At 36.3% G+C, this 15850-nt stretch overlaps 1 protein-coding gene and 1 non-coding gene across 2 annotated transcripts; both read right to left on the bottom strand.

Moving 5' to 3' along the window:
• Positions 1 to 1713: 1713 nt before the first annotated feature.
• Positions 1714 to 1863, bottom strand: LOC112511918. The gene has a single exon (XR_003069171.1). It is a non-coding gene; the product is annotated as a small nucleolar RNA snoR135 (small nucleolar RNA).
• A 1953-nt stretch (positions 1864 to 3816) lies between these two features.
• LOC112511313 (NADP-dependent malic enzyme, chloroplastic) lies at positions 3817 to 15593 on the bottom strand. The gene is made up of 20 exons (XM_025116894.1): positions 15240 to 15593; positions 14806 to 15107; positions 13200 to 13320; positions 12341 to 12415; positions 12087 to 12238; positions 11021 to 11126; positions 10485 to 10550; positions 9910 to 10005; positions 9737 to 9808; positions 9255 to 9338; positions 8734 to 8832; positions 8592 to 8639; positions 7550 to 7603; positions 7358 to 7456; positions 7185 to 7274; positions 7040 to 7117; positions 5448 to 5522; positions 5264 to 5354; positions 5009 to 5137; positions 3817 to 4092 (listed from the first exon to the last, which is right to left on the bottom strand). The coding sequence occupies exons 1-20, from the start codon at positions 15270 to 15272 to the stop codon at positions 4004 to 4006; spliced, it is 1959 nt and encodes a 652-aa protein (XP_024972662.1). The 5' UTR covers positions 15273 to 15593; the 3' UTR covers positions 3817 to 4003.
• Between the last annotated feature and the right edge of the window lie 257 nt (positions 15594 to 15850).

The raw sequence follows: 15850 nt of genomic DNA, 5'->3' as shown, positions 1-15850 counted from the left end.
ACAGGGTAGGACTGGACTGGACATAACAAGTGTATGTTTGGTGTTTGGTACAACTACGACTAGACATGACAAAACAAGACAAGTTACCTCTAAAAGTTAGTTGCTGATTTTAAATATTATATGATAATTATAATTAACACAAATAAAGTAAATAATTAAAATTTTAATTTATAAAAAAATTTATACAATTTTCATGTAAATGAATACACACATATAATGGTACAAAATTGAATTAAAATTTTGTTATAATTGATGGTGGTTGTATGTGGTCAACGGTGGTTATGGAGGTGGTGAAGGAGGTTGTTGTAGTAGAGGAGGAGGAGTTAGAGGTGGTGAATGGCGATAATGGTGATGGAGGCAATGGACGGTGGTCGACTGTGGTAGATGTGGCAATGGACAATGGTGGATGGTGGTTGTGGAGGCGGTGGAGAATGTTGCTGTGGAAGAGGAAGTTGAGGTGGAGGTGGAGGTGGCCGCCGGTTACCGTCGGTGATGGCGGCCGTCAAAACTAACGGTGATGACCATTAAAACAAATATATATTAAGATTATATATCAAACTAGGATAGATTGGTAATATTTTAGTTCTTGACTCATTTTTGTCCCATCTTGTTCCACCTCTTTTGGTGGAACAATAAAAACTCTCTTTTATCCCATGTTGTCCCAATTCTTGTTCATGTCTCATGTCATGCCAAATGTGGGATAGTAAATTCATGTTCTGTCTCATGTTGCGCCAAACATGGAACCGTGAGTTTTGTCCTGCCATGTCCCGTCCCATATACGAAACACAACCTTAATTATTCTGACTACTTAATCATTTTGCACAAAACAAATTAGTAAACTGAGAAACAACCCCTAAATATAATATCAAGTAAACTATAAGATTAGTCCCTCTGGTTTGTTGAGTATAACATTTTTTTGTCACTTCACTTTTAAATTACAATATGAGTATCATGGTTTGTAGAAATTTGATATCGACGCTAAGTGATTGTTAAAAAAATTCCGTTAAATAAGGGACATATTTGTTCTTTTACTCAATCAAAAAACACATGGACCAAAATTATAATTTACCCTTTTTAACTTTTTTATCTTTATGATATTTTAATACTACATAAATCCCTCTATGACCAAGGTTACATATGTATTGAAATCTTTTATGTAACATGGCTATTGATTTGACCATGTTCAAGAAATTTGGTTGGGGTATGGATTGGATGAAAGTCACATAGGGGTTGTGCGGTTGTTTTTTATCAAGTATTTTATGGATTAGAATGTTTGTATAGATTTCGTTGTCAATATAGATTTAGGCTAAAGCATTTTTCGGTTGTGATGCTGAATAACTCATCTGAATGACAAAAATTACCATTTTACCCCTTAGTTAAATTAAACTCTAATCTTTAAAACCAATTTGAACTAAGGAGTTAAATGGTTAAAAAAGGTCCAGATGCAAAAATCATTAGGAGGAGAATTTTAGATCTGAAGACATTTTTCTACCGAGCAAAATTCACCAAACAACCCTTAGGTCCATTATCAATCATTCTAAAGTATGCCCCAAAAAATTTATAGATCGAGAGACTGAGTGGGTCGCAATTTCTTACACCAAATACCAAATGTAGAACTAAAATTCCCTGTGGAGTTCACATTCTTAAATCAAACCAGACTTTGGATCAAAATATTTACAGATTTAGAAACAAGGATTACAGGAAAAAGAAATGGAATGTAGGGAAGATGATTGTTGAACTTTCCAATGGATAAAAATGGAACACAACTGCCCACCTTCCCCTTGTCAAATCGTTATGGCAGAGAACTCTTTCGAACTAAGTGCACAATATTCGCACAAAGCCGATACACACTATCCCTGCTTAACTTTCATATTATTACACAAATCACAAAGCAGAGTCGAAATAGAGGTATTTGAAGAATCGACGCCTGGAAATATCTGAAACGTTTTACGATATACATTATCCCTGATTAATTTTAACGTTATTATACAAATCACAAATCGTAAATGCGAATCGAAATCGAAAAAGAAACGGAGATATTTGACGATCGTCGCCGGCAAATAACGAAACTGTTTTGGAAATAAAGTATTGAAAATACGCAAATCGGAATCGAAAAAGAAACGGAGATATTTGAACGATCATAGCCGATTAATATCTGAAGCGTTTTAGAATTAGCACAAAGCCGATCTATATTATCGCTGCTTAATCTTCACGCTAGTATATAAATCACGAATCATAAGGTTAAACAAACCATTTTCAAACAAAAGATTAAGCAGATTCCGTGTTGAACATATATACAAATCGGAAATCGAGAGAGAACGGGGAAATTTGAACGATCGTCGCCGGTTAATACCGGAAGCGTTTAAGCAAAATACTAAAGAGATTCGATATTGAATCTACACGGATCGGAATCCAGATAGAACCGTAGTTATTTGAGCGATCGCCGGCGGTGGATACCTGAAGGCTGAAGCGATATTGGTTGATTTGTGGAGATATGGCGAATGATTGAGGGGATGTATAGGACTTGGACGTGGTAACTAGGGTTTTCTGCGCTCAAACTTATGGGCTGAATTTGTTTAAATCTAAGGCCCATTAATAAAAGTGATTTTACTAACGATTTATATTTATAGTATATTATAAAACATTTGATAAAAAATCTTAAAAATCATTTTTATGTACGAAGAATTGTTTATTGATGCATATTACTTAAAATTCAAGATTACAAGTAAATTGTGTGTAAGTACAACTTATTAACGGGCCTGCCCAAATATTTCTTTTCATTTCCATGTTCGTCCATTAATTTTAACAAGTCAGTCCAGATCCGTCCATTTCTTCGAGAATGGTAATCCAAATCCGCTTTTCTAGCAGACTGGACAAGACGGGTCTAACGGGTCATTCTGCCCGTGAATAGCTCTAATTAGTATCTATCTTATTTTTACTCTTTAACGGGTTTAATATAATAAACCCAAACTTTTTTTAAACATACAACATTTATGTATGATAAATACTACACATATTTCTTACATTTGGTAAGGTTTACTCATGGTGGCTGAGTTGTTACCAGGTAACATTCTTGGTGCTTGTCCTTACTCACTTGAAAAAGGTAGAATAACACCCGATAAACACTTAGGGGCTGTTTGGTTGCAGCTTAATGAGCTGTATAAGCTATATGGCTTATTTGCACAACCATATCTAACTGCTCGGTATGAGATTATTCGAGCTCAGTTTGAAGACACATCTCATACACTCCTATGTGACAAGTGATAGGATGAAATTAGATTGAATAACAAATAATACTGAGTTGGATACCAAATCATTCGCCACATCAACATGGTAACCGGTTAATGATTCAACCGGTTACCCTGGTACTTAAATATTTAAAACTTCACATCTTGGATAACAAAATGAAAGTTTTGAAAGTATACTACCCAAAATAGAAATCAAGTTAAAATGCGTTACTTTTTTATGCAATTTAACCATATTTTAATAAATATAATCAATGTTGTAATCTTAAAAATAAAAATAAAAATTAACTCATCTATTAGATAACTTTTTAGCCAACAACTATTTTTTCAGCTAGTTTACCAAACATGTGGCAAAATAAGCCGGTCAAACGGGTTGGGTAAAAACACCAAATCGGGTTCCAACCAAAAAACAAAATCTCCGGTATTCGCCGACCAACTCCAACGCCACACAACAGACACCAATAACACCGGATGCAGGATATACTTCGCTTCCTAACCCGTGATCGTTAGCCCGATTACCATCATCATCATCGAGCCAATTCCGCTATATATTTTCAAGATTGGCCAACACTTAGTTATCAAAATAGAAGTTGCAATTTCATTTACTCAGCAATCAAAGGTACAATCACTGAGATCTCACTTCTTAGAACTCATGTTAACGAACGACGCACGCACGTACACACAGGTATACCTAAATTACAACATTCCGAAAAACTCTCTAAAATGACCGCTACCGGTATCAAGATTCCATGCCACATCTAACGATAGTTGCGGTAACTCGGGCTGTACATGCAGCTCTCGGCATAAGCTACCAAATTTTCCGGTTGTGGAAGACGACTTGCAAGACCTACGCACACCAAGAAAAAACGAAAATTTCATTTAATTTTATATCTAAACCGAACGAAAGCGATCAGTGAGAATATGTGGAACCCCATTAGATTACTCTCTCAAAACGCCCTTGACGAGAGAAAGGTGGTTCCAAAGTATACTGATGAGAAATAGTCGACAAATCTAACTGATGTGGGACTCTAGCACAGACAAACTCAGTTATCCCACCCAAAGGTGGGTGGGGTCAGAGGTAAGATGACCAGATCTGACCTAAAGAGTAGTGCAGCTATTTCCATGGTCAGTGAAAAATGTGTGAAATGGAGAAAAACAGATATGTGAAAAATTGAAAAGTTGAAGGTTATTTAAAGGATCTGTTTGCTAGCAGCTTAATGAGACGACTTATTAGGTTAGATATATATATATATATGACTGTTTGGAAGTGGCTTAATGATGTAGAAAATAACTTATTCAAAGCTTTATGCAGAAAGTGGTTTTTTTTCTTCCAAACCTACCCTTCCAATTAAAAGACGCACTCCTTCCATTTATAAAAAACCCTCCCAAACAAAAACCTTCCAAATCTACACAAATAGATTAATCCATACAGACAACATCCCCTTACAGCTTAATGGTCTGGGCAGTTTATTCACTCGGTCATTCAGGAGTGTTTCTTTATGGCTTAATCATTAAGCCAAAAAGGCTACAAAGAATAAACCAGGTCCCCTCACTTGTTCTCATTAAGCCACCTCTAACAAACTAATACCAGAAATGCGGCGGATATAATCCAACCCTCTTTGTCTCCCTCAAACCCATCGGTCCCTGTCACTCGAACAAACAAATTTATCCTGATAGACAACTTAACCAATATATGGCTTCATGGGAAAAAAAGGTAAACAACCCCTAAGGGGTATAAAATTCGAGCTGAAGAGAGGTCTCACCAAGTTCATATGCTTTTGCTGCCACCTTCGCTGCAATATGAGCGGAAATCTTGCGAATGTTGGTGAACGGTGGATATATTAGCCCGTTGTCAAAATGCTCCTGTGTAACCTGTTCAGCCAGAGCCTCGGCTGTTCCATCCAATACATAAAAAAACGAACATTATGTTACATATAAACAGAATGTTTCACTATTTGAGGAAATGACTAAAATACCCTCTTAACAACGACAAACAAGAGAATCGAGACTGAACTTACAGGCTGCTAAAAGCATGTCATCATGAACACGGATTGCACCAGAAATTATCAAGCCGAGACCAAATCCAGGGAATATGTATGCATTGTTGGACTGAAAAATGGTGGAACGATAATCAAATTTTCATAATATGATCGTTTGAAAACTAAAGACGGGAACTAATTTTAAGGTTCAAGAAGTTGAGACCTGGCCAGATACGTAGACTTTTCCGTTGTATTCAACAGGGGGAAATGGACTCCCGCTGGCAAAGATGGCACGACCCTGTGATCAATGAAGCAAATATAAATACACACACACACACATAGGATCAGATTCAGAGGAAAACCGCAAAAAATTGAAAAACTAAGGAACACCGTGGTAACCAATTCATCTGGATGGTATGCACATGTGCATAAAAATAATTTATAAGCAATTTGTCTGGTATGCACATCTGCATAACATGCACACGTGCAAAAAAACCAAGAAACAACTTCAATCACTTGTATGCACAATATGCATACCTTCCAGTTGAATGGTTATCAAAATGTTCCTCAGTTTTTCATTTTTTTTGGGAGGGGTTCCCTGGAACCTTCCTCTCCCCCCCTCCCCCTCTCTCTCTGTGATGTACAAAGACTGACCTCTACCTCGAAGAGTAGAGGTAATGTTTCCATAAAGACCCCTATCTTATGCAAATATGCATTGTCATTCGGTAATAAGCTAGTTGTTAGCTAAAAAACTAGTCATGTTTGATAAAAACTGCAAAAGAAACTAGACGACAATGTAAAATGACCTTAAAGGACAATGTTGAAAATTAATTATAAAAGTATAAGGGGCATAATTGGAAGTGGGAAAAAAACCCTAGAGCACAAAAAGCTATATTATAAGCTTATGATTAACCAAACAATACTTTTTCAATACAACAAAAAATAACCTAGTTATCAGCGGATAAACTAGTCCTCTTTGATAATAAAGAACTACCTAATAAGGTAGATGACAACGTAAAATGACCTAAAAAGACATGTTTAAAACTAAGTTGAAAAAATACAAGGGGAATAAATAGAAAAAGTGGAAAAAACCCTGAAGCACAAAAAGCTAGCTTATAAGCTTATGATTAACCAAACAAGCCTTTTTCAATAAGATCGAAAATTAAGCTAGTTGTCAACTGATTAACTAGTCATGTTTGATAATAAAAGAAAAGAATAAAGTATGATTTTTGTCCTTGTGGTTTGTTAATAATTTCCATTTTTGTCCTTGTGGTTTGTTAATGATTTCCATTTTCGTCCCCGTGGTTTAGAAATTGCGATTTTAGTCCCTATGGTTTGCAATTTATTGCTATTTTCGTTCCTGTACTAAATTCCTACCTTTAAATACAAGGGGCCAAAGCAGTAAATAATTATAAATTACAGGGACCAAAACTAAATGAATTACAAACTATAGGAACAAAAAACGTAATTTCTCAACCACAGTAACGAAAATCGCGATTTTAACAAACCACAGGGACGAAAAACGTAATTTACTCTTATAAGGAACTACCTAATAAGCTAGATGACAATGTAAAATGACCTAAAAGAACATGTTGAAAAATTAATTGGAAAAATATAAGGGGCATAACTGGTATAAAAACCCCTAGAGCTTATTGAAAAGCTACTTGAAGCAACACTTCAAAAATGTAACTTATAAGCTTATGAGTAACCAAAACCGGGCTTTTTCAATAAGATCAAAAAGATAAGCTAGCTTATAAAGATGTCAAATTTCGATTATTATTTTCTGGGAATGTCGGTAAAGGATAAGAGTCATACCTCACTCCACGTATAAGCTTGTTCAGCAGTACATTCCGATTGTGAAGTTGGGTTAGAAAGAGCGAGAATAATAGGTTTCTGCAAAAGCCACTCGTAAATGAGTATAATAGACGGTCAGGTAAATGCATAGATAGAAACAAATTACCTCATTAAAAGACGCCATCGCTTCAACAACTTCTTTAGTAAACGTCTGTCCTGCTCCTGATGATCCAATCAACACCGTTGGCCTGATTGCCTGATACAATCACCACCGTTCATTTGTTTTAAATACAAATGACATATGGCACACGAGAGAAAAAAAAAACACAGATTTCAGACCTTGACAGCTTCCAAGAATTCGTTAACAGGTTCGTGCTCATGGGCCCACGGCTTCTTGAAATGCTGGAGTGAATCTAGGCGGGATCTAACGATCAGACCCTACAAAATTATGTGGTGAAAAGGTGGGATTATGGTTACGCAAGGAAAAGGGTAAGAAGGGAAAAAAAGATGCCATCTTTTCATATTCATTACCTTCGAGTCCACAAGCCAAACCTTCTTGCGGGTCTCTTCTAATGGAGCGTTTGTCTGCAAGATTGGTTTTAAATATTAGTTTAATTAATTAATATCATTGTTCTATCATTGTAATTTTAACCAGAATTATGGTTATAATAATGTTTTTGGAGGGATTTCTCCAATTTGGTTTGAAGAAATGCTTGGATTTAACATGGGACTTGGAAATCCCATGGGGAGGAGTTGGTATTTTACGGGATTTCATACAGATTTGTTTGTAATAATGTTTTAACATTTATTAAAAACACTTTATTTTTTGTAATAATCAAATAATAAAAAAATAATTTAACTATTTTTATAATTTTTTATGATTTGTTTTTATAAATTATTTATAAAGAATGGAATTCAATTCCATTCCAAATCCTACAAACCGAACACACCGGACCCCGTTTGGTTTGTAGGATTGGAGGGATTTGGAATTCAATTCCATTCCAATACCATGTTTGGTTTGTAGGATTGGAGGGATTTGGAATTCAATTCCATTCCAATACCATGTTTGGTTTGAAGGATAGTTTTGATCTGAAATCCCAAGGTTCCATTGAAATCCCACAAGCATGGGATTTAGAAATCCCATGGGGGTTGTTGGTATTTCGTGGGATTTCGTAGGATTTGTGTGTAATGATGTTATAAAATATGTCGAAAACATTTGTTTTATAATAATCAATTAATGAAAAACGTAATTTAATCATCTTTATAATTTGGTCTTATAAATTATTTATAAAAAATCGAATTCAATCCCACTCCAAATCCTACAAACCAAACACACCAAAGATTTGAAATCCCTCCAACTCCAAATCCTTCCACGAAATCCAAGTCCCTCAAAGACATTCAATCAAACCAATCACGTCTAAGGTAATTTAGCAATTTACCAATCACGTCTCACCTCCCTGATTTTTATTCCACCTATTTTGTTGGCACATAAAAAAACACATTTTTGTCCCACTCAAGTCCTATAACATCCCGCTTACCAAACGTAGGCTAAGACGTAGATGTTTTTACTAACCTGTTTTGATATCTCAAGAGCTATGAGTTCAGCAATGCCCGTGCCAGCCTGCATAAACCACCGCTAAAATTAAGACGAAAAAAGGAAAAAAGAAAGTAGAAAAGTAACAAATCAAGAAATGCCCGATAGATAAATTGTTAACCTCTCCAGCTCCAAGGAATAGAAATCTATGGTCCGCCAAGGATCCACCAACTAATTTCAGTGCAGAAATAAGCCCTGCGAGTACCACCGATGCCGTCCCCTAAAACAAAATAACAAAACCGTTAAGAAGGGGATTAAGAAGTAAAGTGTAACATCCATTTTTTAAGCACTGCAAACATATGTTTTGTTGAGTATATATATATGGTTAGGTTCAGGGGAAAACCGAAAAAATGAGAAACTAAGGAACACCCTGGTAATCGTTCATCACGACGGTATGCACATGTGCATAACATGCACACGTGCATAAAAACCAAAAAGCAACATCAATTACTTGTATGCACATGTGCATACCGTCGTGATGAACGGTTAGCAGGATGTTCCCCAGTTTTTCATTTTTTTACAGTTTTCCCCTGAAGACCCTATATATATGTATACTCAACAAAAATATTTACAATGCTTAAAAAATGGGATGTTACATAAAGCAAGTAAAAAATTTGAATGTTAATATTCCATTCTTACTACCTGTATATCATCGTTAAAAACAAGATGGGTAGTGCTATACTTTGCAAGAAGATCAAAGGCGTTGTGGTTAGCAAAATCTTCGAACTGCAAACCGACAATCAAAAGATTTGATGAGGACCCATGAGATGCAACAAGATTTATTTTAAATCGAGAATGGAAAATTAATACAATTTCCCATTAAAAAATCCAAAATCAATGTTTGAATAGAACAGAAATTACAAGTGATGGTTGAACATGTCTTGCTAATTTAAAAACCCGGTAAAAAACCCTAAAATATTGATATTGGTGTCAAATTAAAGATTATCAAATTCTCTTTTTTGGTACAATTTATTGAATTCACTTTTTTGCGGATAAAGATGGTGATGGGGTATTTTGTTTTCTTAGTACAATTTGGTACAATGTATTTGAACGTGTTTATCAATATTACTTCTAAACTTGAAATTTAAAATAGACGAGCTTGAAACACAAGAGAAGTTGCAAACCTGAACGAGGACCTTCTCCCCATAATTTTGCTTGACGGCAGACATGAACTCATTCATAAGCTCAGCATACTCCTGGCAAAACAGAGAAAAGGACTCAATAATCAATATATTCATAATGAATATATGTGAATGGAGGCATAATAGTGCAATTAAGACTGCACAAAATAGCTAACCTGCCCACTTGCTCTCCTTCGCCTCAGACCAATGTAGAATTCGTCATTCAACATCTTCTCATTGTTCGTGCCCACATCAATGGTTATTGGCAAACACTATATATATTTACGATATTATATTAATGTTATTATTCTCTATGTGTTGGCAAAAAGATAAGAAGCAAGCAAGCATATGAAAACACAATAATAGGAACTTCTAAAAGAACATTTATGTTCTCACGGGTTCATATCAGACCTTCTAGAAGTCTAGCACTAAACCAAACCAAACCAAACCAAACGAGCCCAATATATCCCACCTAGAGGTTTGGTCTAGGGAGGGTAAGATGTACGCAGACTTGACATCTACCCCAAAGAGTAGAGCGGCTATTCCCATGAAGACCCCCAGCTTGTGAAAAGTGTGTGAAAGAGAGAGACATATATGAAAAGTAAGCAACACAAATGCAGCACCAAAAATCACAAATGCAAGCATGTAACTAGGGGTTCAAACGAGTCAAGCTTCTAATAAGCTACTTGAGTTCAAGCTTGTTTATCTCGAGCTCGAGCTTAATAATAGTCCTATTCTTGGAAATACTTACGGCTGAAGGACGAATTCCTCCAAGAGCTGTATAAAGAGAGAGCTTTCCTACAGGTATCCCCATTCCCTGTTGAGTATATATATTTAAATAAGCAAAAAAATTATAAATAAGTCATCATCAAGATTACTTCAGCTCTAAGAACAAGCTTATCACACAAAAGAACCAAAATAACCGTTGCAAAACAGAAAGATTAACTATCCAATCCGGGATGCCACTTGGGTGCGTTCGGTACATGGACAGGACTAAACGGGCGGGTAAAAGAATCGCGGAAGGTTTTAGGGTTTTAGTTTCACAAGGGTAGTTAAGTAATTTACCAATCTTGTCATTATCTCCTCGATTTTTGTTCCACCTCTTTTGGTGGGACAAAAAAATGCATTTTTGTTCCAATCAGTCCCGTACGGCCCGGTTTAAAAGTCAACCAAATGTGGAACAAAATGCTGTTGTTCTGTCCTATCCCGTGTTGTCCATCGTACCAAACACACCCTCGGTTTTAGTTGTAGTACAAAGAACAAGTTAAAGAAAAAGAAACGATTTACCTGGCAGCCAAGGTCTCCTAGCCCTAAGATTCGCTCACCATCCGTGACCACTATAACTTGAATCTTTTTTTGAGGCCAATTCTTTAAAATCTCGAGGATCTTCCCCCTATGAACATATATATAATTATTAGCTCACAATGGATTTTTATGTATACACAAAGAAGTAACTGAAAAATGGTGAGGGCCAGCTCAACGGGAAAATAAAGGTCGCCGGTTTGAGTTTAGGGCCACTGAAGATTTTTCCTGATTGTTATCTTCAGGACCCCATGGGCTTAGTCAAGATGTGTGCACATTGGAGGACCCACTATGGTGCATACGGTGGCACGGACCACCGCTACGTTGATCCATCGTAGTGTAAATAATTTTAGGGTCATGAAAGGTGTCACCGTATTATTTTGTTTGGTGCAAGAATATACATTTTGAAACTACAATGAAAACACAAGTTTTCTCTTGGCAGAGTTCGTTTGCACGGCTTTTCTCCCGTTCTAGGCACGGGTTTGAACCATGTTTGCATCATTTTCTTAGTTTTTAACTTTTAATTTCATGTTTATTATGTTTCTGAATTTTTTTGCGACAAAAGACTCAAAACACATGACCTCACCTACGAAAAGCAAGGAACTAACCATCAAACTAATTATGACTTTATAAAAAAAATATCCATAGCTTCGGTTCTTATAGTCAAATAGTAACACCACTTGAAAAAAAAAATCTAAGAGGTTGTGTGGTTGGTTTTCCATTAAGTCCTCTATGGATAAATTTGTCTGGTGTGGATTAATCAATCTATATAGATTGGAATGATTTTTTGTGTGGGATGCTTTTTTCATTGATGGAAGGAGCATGTTTTTAATTGGGAGGGGTAAGTTCGAAAAAAACTTGGCTTTTTGTATAAAGTTCCCCCTTACTGATAAGCCACTTTGTATATAATTAAGCCACAACCAACCAGTCATGTATAGCTGACAGAATAAGCTGTGAGACCCATTAAGCTGCTAATAAACAGGCCCCAAGTCTGCCTCTATGCGTGCAAGCTAGCCCGGACACCACAATTACAACGGGATTAGGAACTTACTTATCATTTAAACTGATAAATAGACCCTGTGGGGTCTTGAAGATGCTCCCGTATTTTTGGCAAGCTTCACCAACGGTCGGAGTATATACAATTGGTAAGAGTTCCTCAACATTTTCAATAAGTAGCTTGTAGAATAACCTCTCGTTTCTCTCCTACAAATCCCGAAAGATGCAAAAACTTTAGAAAAACCGCATACTATAAGTCGAAAAATGATAGACCCTATAAAGATTATGTAATTAGCAATCAAGATTTACCTGAAGATCCATCATGGCTTGGTACCGTTGCAGAGGGACTTGATATTGGCGCATATTGTGCATCATCTTTTTTACCTGATTATTGACATCATTACAAAATTTGAATCTTTTTTTTCCAGGTAAACCAAACGAAACCAGTATATCCCACTTTGAGGTCTGGGAGGGGTAAGTTGTAAGCAAACTTGACCTCTACCTCAAAGATTAGAGCGATTGTTTGTGTGAAGACTAGAGTTGTTCACGGGCGGCACAACCCACTTGACCCGCCCTGTCCGGCCCGCTAAAAAAGTGGACTAGGATTACCATTCTCGAAGAAATGGACGGGCCCGGGCTGACTTGCTAAAATTAATGGGCGGGCATGGGCGATGGAAGAAAATTGAGCAGGGCCGTCCGGCCCGTTAATAGTTGTATAGTAATTAAAATTTACAAATAAAACTGAAAATTTCTTGATACTTATCAATTCCCACTTAATTATGACTCATGATAATAACACTCTTTTAAAATCTAAAAAGTAAAAACATAATTACCTCAATTGATCAATTCCTTATTATCTCATTTGGTCATTTCCTTTATCGATACTCCGTATTTTGCAAAACAATTTTTTTCTATATTTAGTCCCGTTAGCCTGTGGGCAAGCCCAGCCTATTTATAGGGCAGGTATGGGTAAGTTTTCAAGCCCGTAAAAAAGGGCTTGGGTTTGCCATATTAGGCCCGTTGGACAAAAAATAGGTTAGGCCCGGCCCAAACCCGCAAATGATAAGCTCTAGTAAAGACCCGTGGCTTGAATCTTATCTAGGTATCGGTAGATTAATTATTATCAAAACACTGAAACAAATGCAAACATGTATATATATATATATACCTGAAGATCTTGATTGACAACAACGGGAGGAAGAAGACCACGTAAGTAATGGGCATCTCGCTCCTTCACAGTAAAGGCCAGACCTTTGTTGTGATGTGGGTCTCGTAACAACGAGTACCCACTACAAAAAAGAGAGAAGAAAAGTCATTCATATAAGTTATAACTAAAAAACATCGGAAAGCACTAAAGGCCAAAAACGAACAACATTTGAGATGATGAACATTAAAATTCTCAAAAAGAAATTGACTACAGGAAAGCTCTCAATATGCCAAATACTATAATTCAAAATTTTCACCATTGAATCGAGCCAAAGAAACAGCCTGGATGATCGAACCCTACCGTTTGTTTTATCCAAATAAACGGTCCTCCTTTTCTTTGACCAACTCACGAAACAAAGCCCAACTCTCGCCCTTTTTCTATGTTTCGTTTGCGGAATTTGGTGGATTTGGAATTAAACTTCATTCCAATCTTGTGTTTGGTTTGAAGGGAAGTTTGGATTTGAAATCCCATAAACAACGGATTTTAAATCTGTGGAGATGGCTGTCATTTCAAATCCAAATCCCATGGATTTTAATTGTTTCCATCGTATCTCTGCCCCGTCTCTTTCATCAAATTTGTCGTAATCTCTCAATTGCCTCCACTTCTTACCGAAACAAACAAATTATTTACAAAAAATTAAATTCCAATTGAAATCCTACAAACCAAATACGCCAAAGATTCCAAATCCTTCCATGAAATCCAAATCCCTCAAAAACATTCCGTCAAACCAAAAAATGAACCCATCTTTTTGTAAACAATAGAGTTGAGCCCACATTACACAAAAGAGTTGAGCGACCGTTTCTATGAAGAACCCCCCCCCCCCCGGGGTAGTGCGAGAGTGTTAGTAAACAGTTGGATATAAATCATACAATAACTATAAGACAAATATCATGCTATAAAAACATCGGAAATCACTAAAGGCCAAAAAGCAAACAACATTTGACATGGTGAACACCAAAATTCTCAGCAAGAAATTGACTACGGGAAAGCTCTCGATATGCCAAAAAAATACTAAAATTCGAAACTTTCATTATAGAACCAAGCCCAAAAAACAACCTGGATGATTGAACCCTACCCTTTGTTTTATCCAAATAAAGGGTCCTCCTTTTACTATATTAGAGAAAACTCCTACAGAAATATACAACATCCCCTTCGATTTTATTTGCAGGGAAAACCGAAAAAAAAAAGAACTAAGAAACACCCTGGTAACCGTTCATCTGGACAGGTCATCGTTCGTCTGAAGCTGTTTTTGGTTGGTATGCAAATGCAAGTGTGCATACCGGACAAATTGCTTAAAAGTTACTTACATGCACATGTGCATCTTATCTGGTTACATGGTGTTCCTTAGTTTTTCATTTTTTGCGGTTTTTGCTTAAACCAGACACTCTGTGTGTGTATACATATGTGTGTATCTAATCATTACTATATAAATTATAAATAAAATATAAAAAATTATTTGAAGTGCATGAAATGGAAGAACGAAAACAGCATAAAAATCATCGATTTCTTTTGGTATTTGATGAGAATTAGAAAATGAATGAAGATCGAGATCAGGATCTGTAGTTACCTAGCGACAGAAACAGACCATGGAGTAATGAAATGATCTTCGGTGGCACTATCCTCGCCGTACACGTCTTCAACCCCACCACCGACACCCACCGCCGTCGGTTTTTTAGAATCAGACTCCACCACTTCAACCGCCACCGGACCATTCACCTCCTTAACAACACTATCCACCGAAACGCTGACGTTTCTCTCCGGGCGACCATTAGAGTTCACCATAGCCACCACCATCACACGACGATGACAACTCGCCGGTAAACTCAGCGACTGTGATTGCGTCCTCGAAGCTCCAGAAAAGGAGTTCTTCTACAAAATCAAATCAAATCAAATCAAATCAAATCAACAACAAATGCGTAACAAAATCATGATCCAAGCTTCATATTAACCCGATTCAACTCCAGAAATCAAAACCAAAATTGAGATTGAGATTGAAATTACCAGAAAAGAGGAAGAAGCGTTCAAGGACATCATGGCGAGAGAGAAGAAGAGGGTGCTTATGGGAAAAAGCTTCTCTCTCTCGTTAATGTCGTCCTCTTCTGATTTGTATTTGTAAGAGGGTTTTATGTCAAGATTGGGATGCGAAGCTTTTTATTCTCCGCCACACCCACCTCCAAAACCAAATACCCAAATCAAAATCTTTAGAATAAAGAGAGATCTAAAAACATGTCTTAATGGTGGTGAAAAAGCTTTTTTGGTAATTGATGTCCCCAAAATCCTGAAAATGAAATGCTTGATATAAACGTGAGAAGAGAAGATGACAAAGCAATGTGTTTCTGGTATTGACGGACAAACCCATGCCAAATTCATCCGCCCCTTTTATATCATTAATTTGGTGTTTAGTATTTTATATATATATACATCATAAGAGTATTCACGTGATATAACGAGATGTATCTTGATTTTAATGTTTTATTTTATTTTGTCTCTATCGATATTATAATATAATTTTATGTGATATCGAAAAACGATAATATTTTTATTTTTTTAATAAAATATAAATTTGAAAGTATTATAAAAAATTTAAATATATATATATATATATATTGATT

The sequence above is a fragment of the Cynara cardunculus genome, assembly GCF_001531365.2.
Source record: "Cynara cardunculus var. scolymus isolate 2C chromosome LG 4, CcrdV1, whole genome shotgun sequence".
NCBI lineage: Eukaryota > Viridiplantae > Streptophyta > Magnoliopsida > Asterales > Asteraceae > Cynara > Cynara cardunculus.
This window is presented reverse-complemented; position numbering and strand designations above follow the sequence as displayed.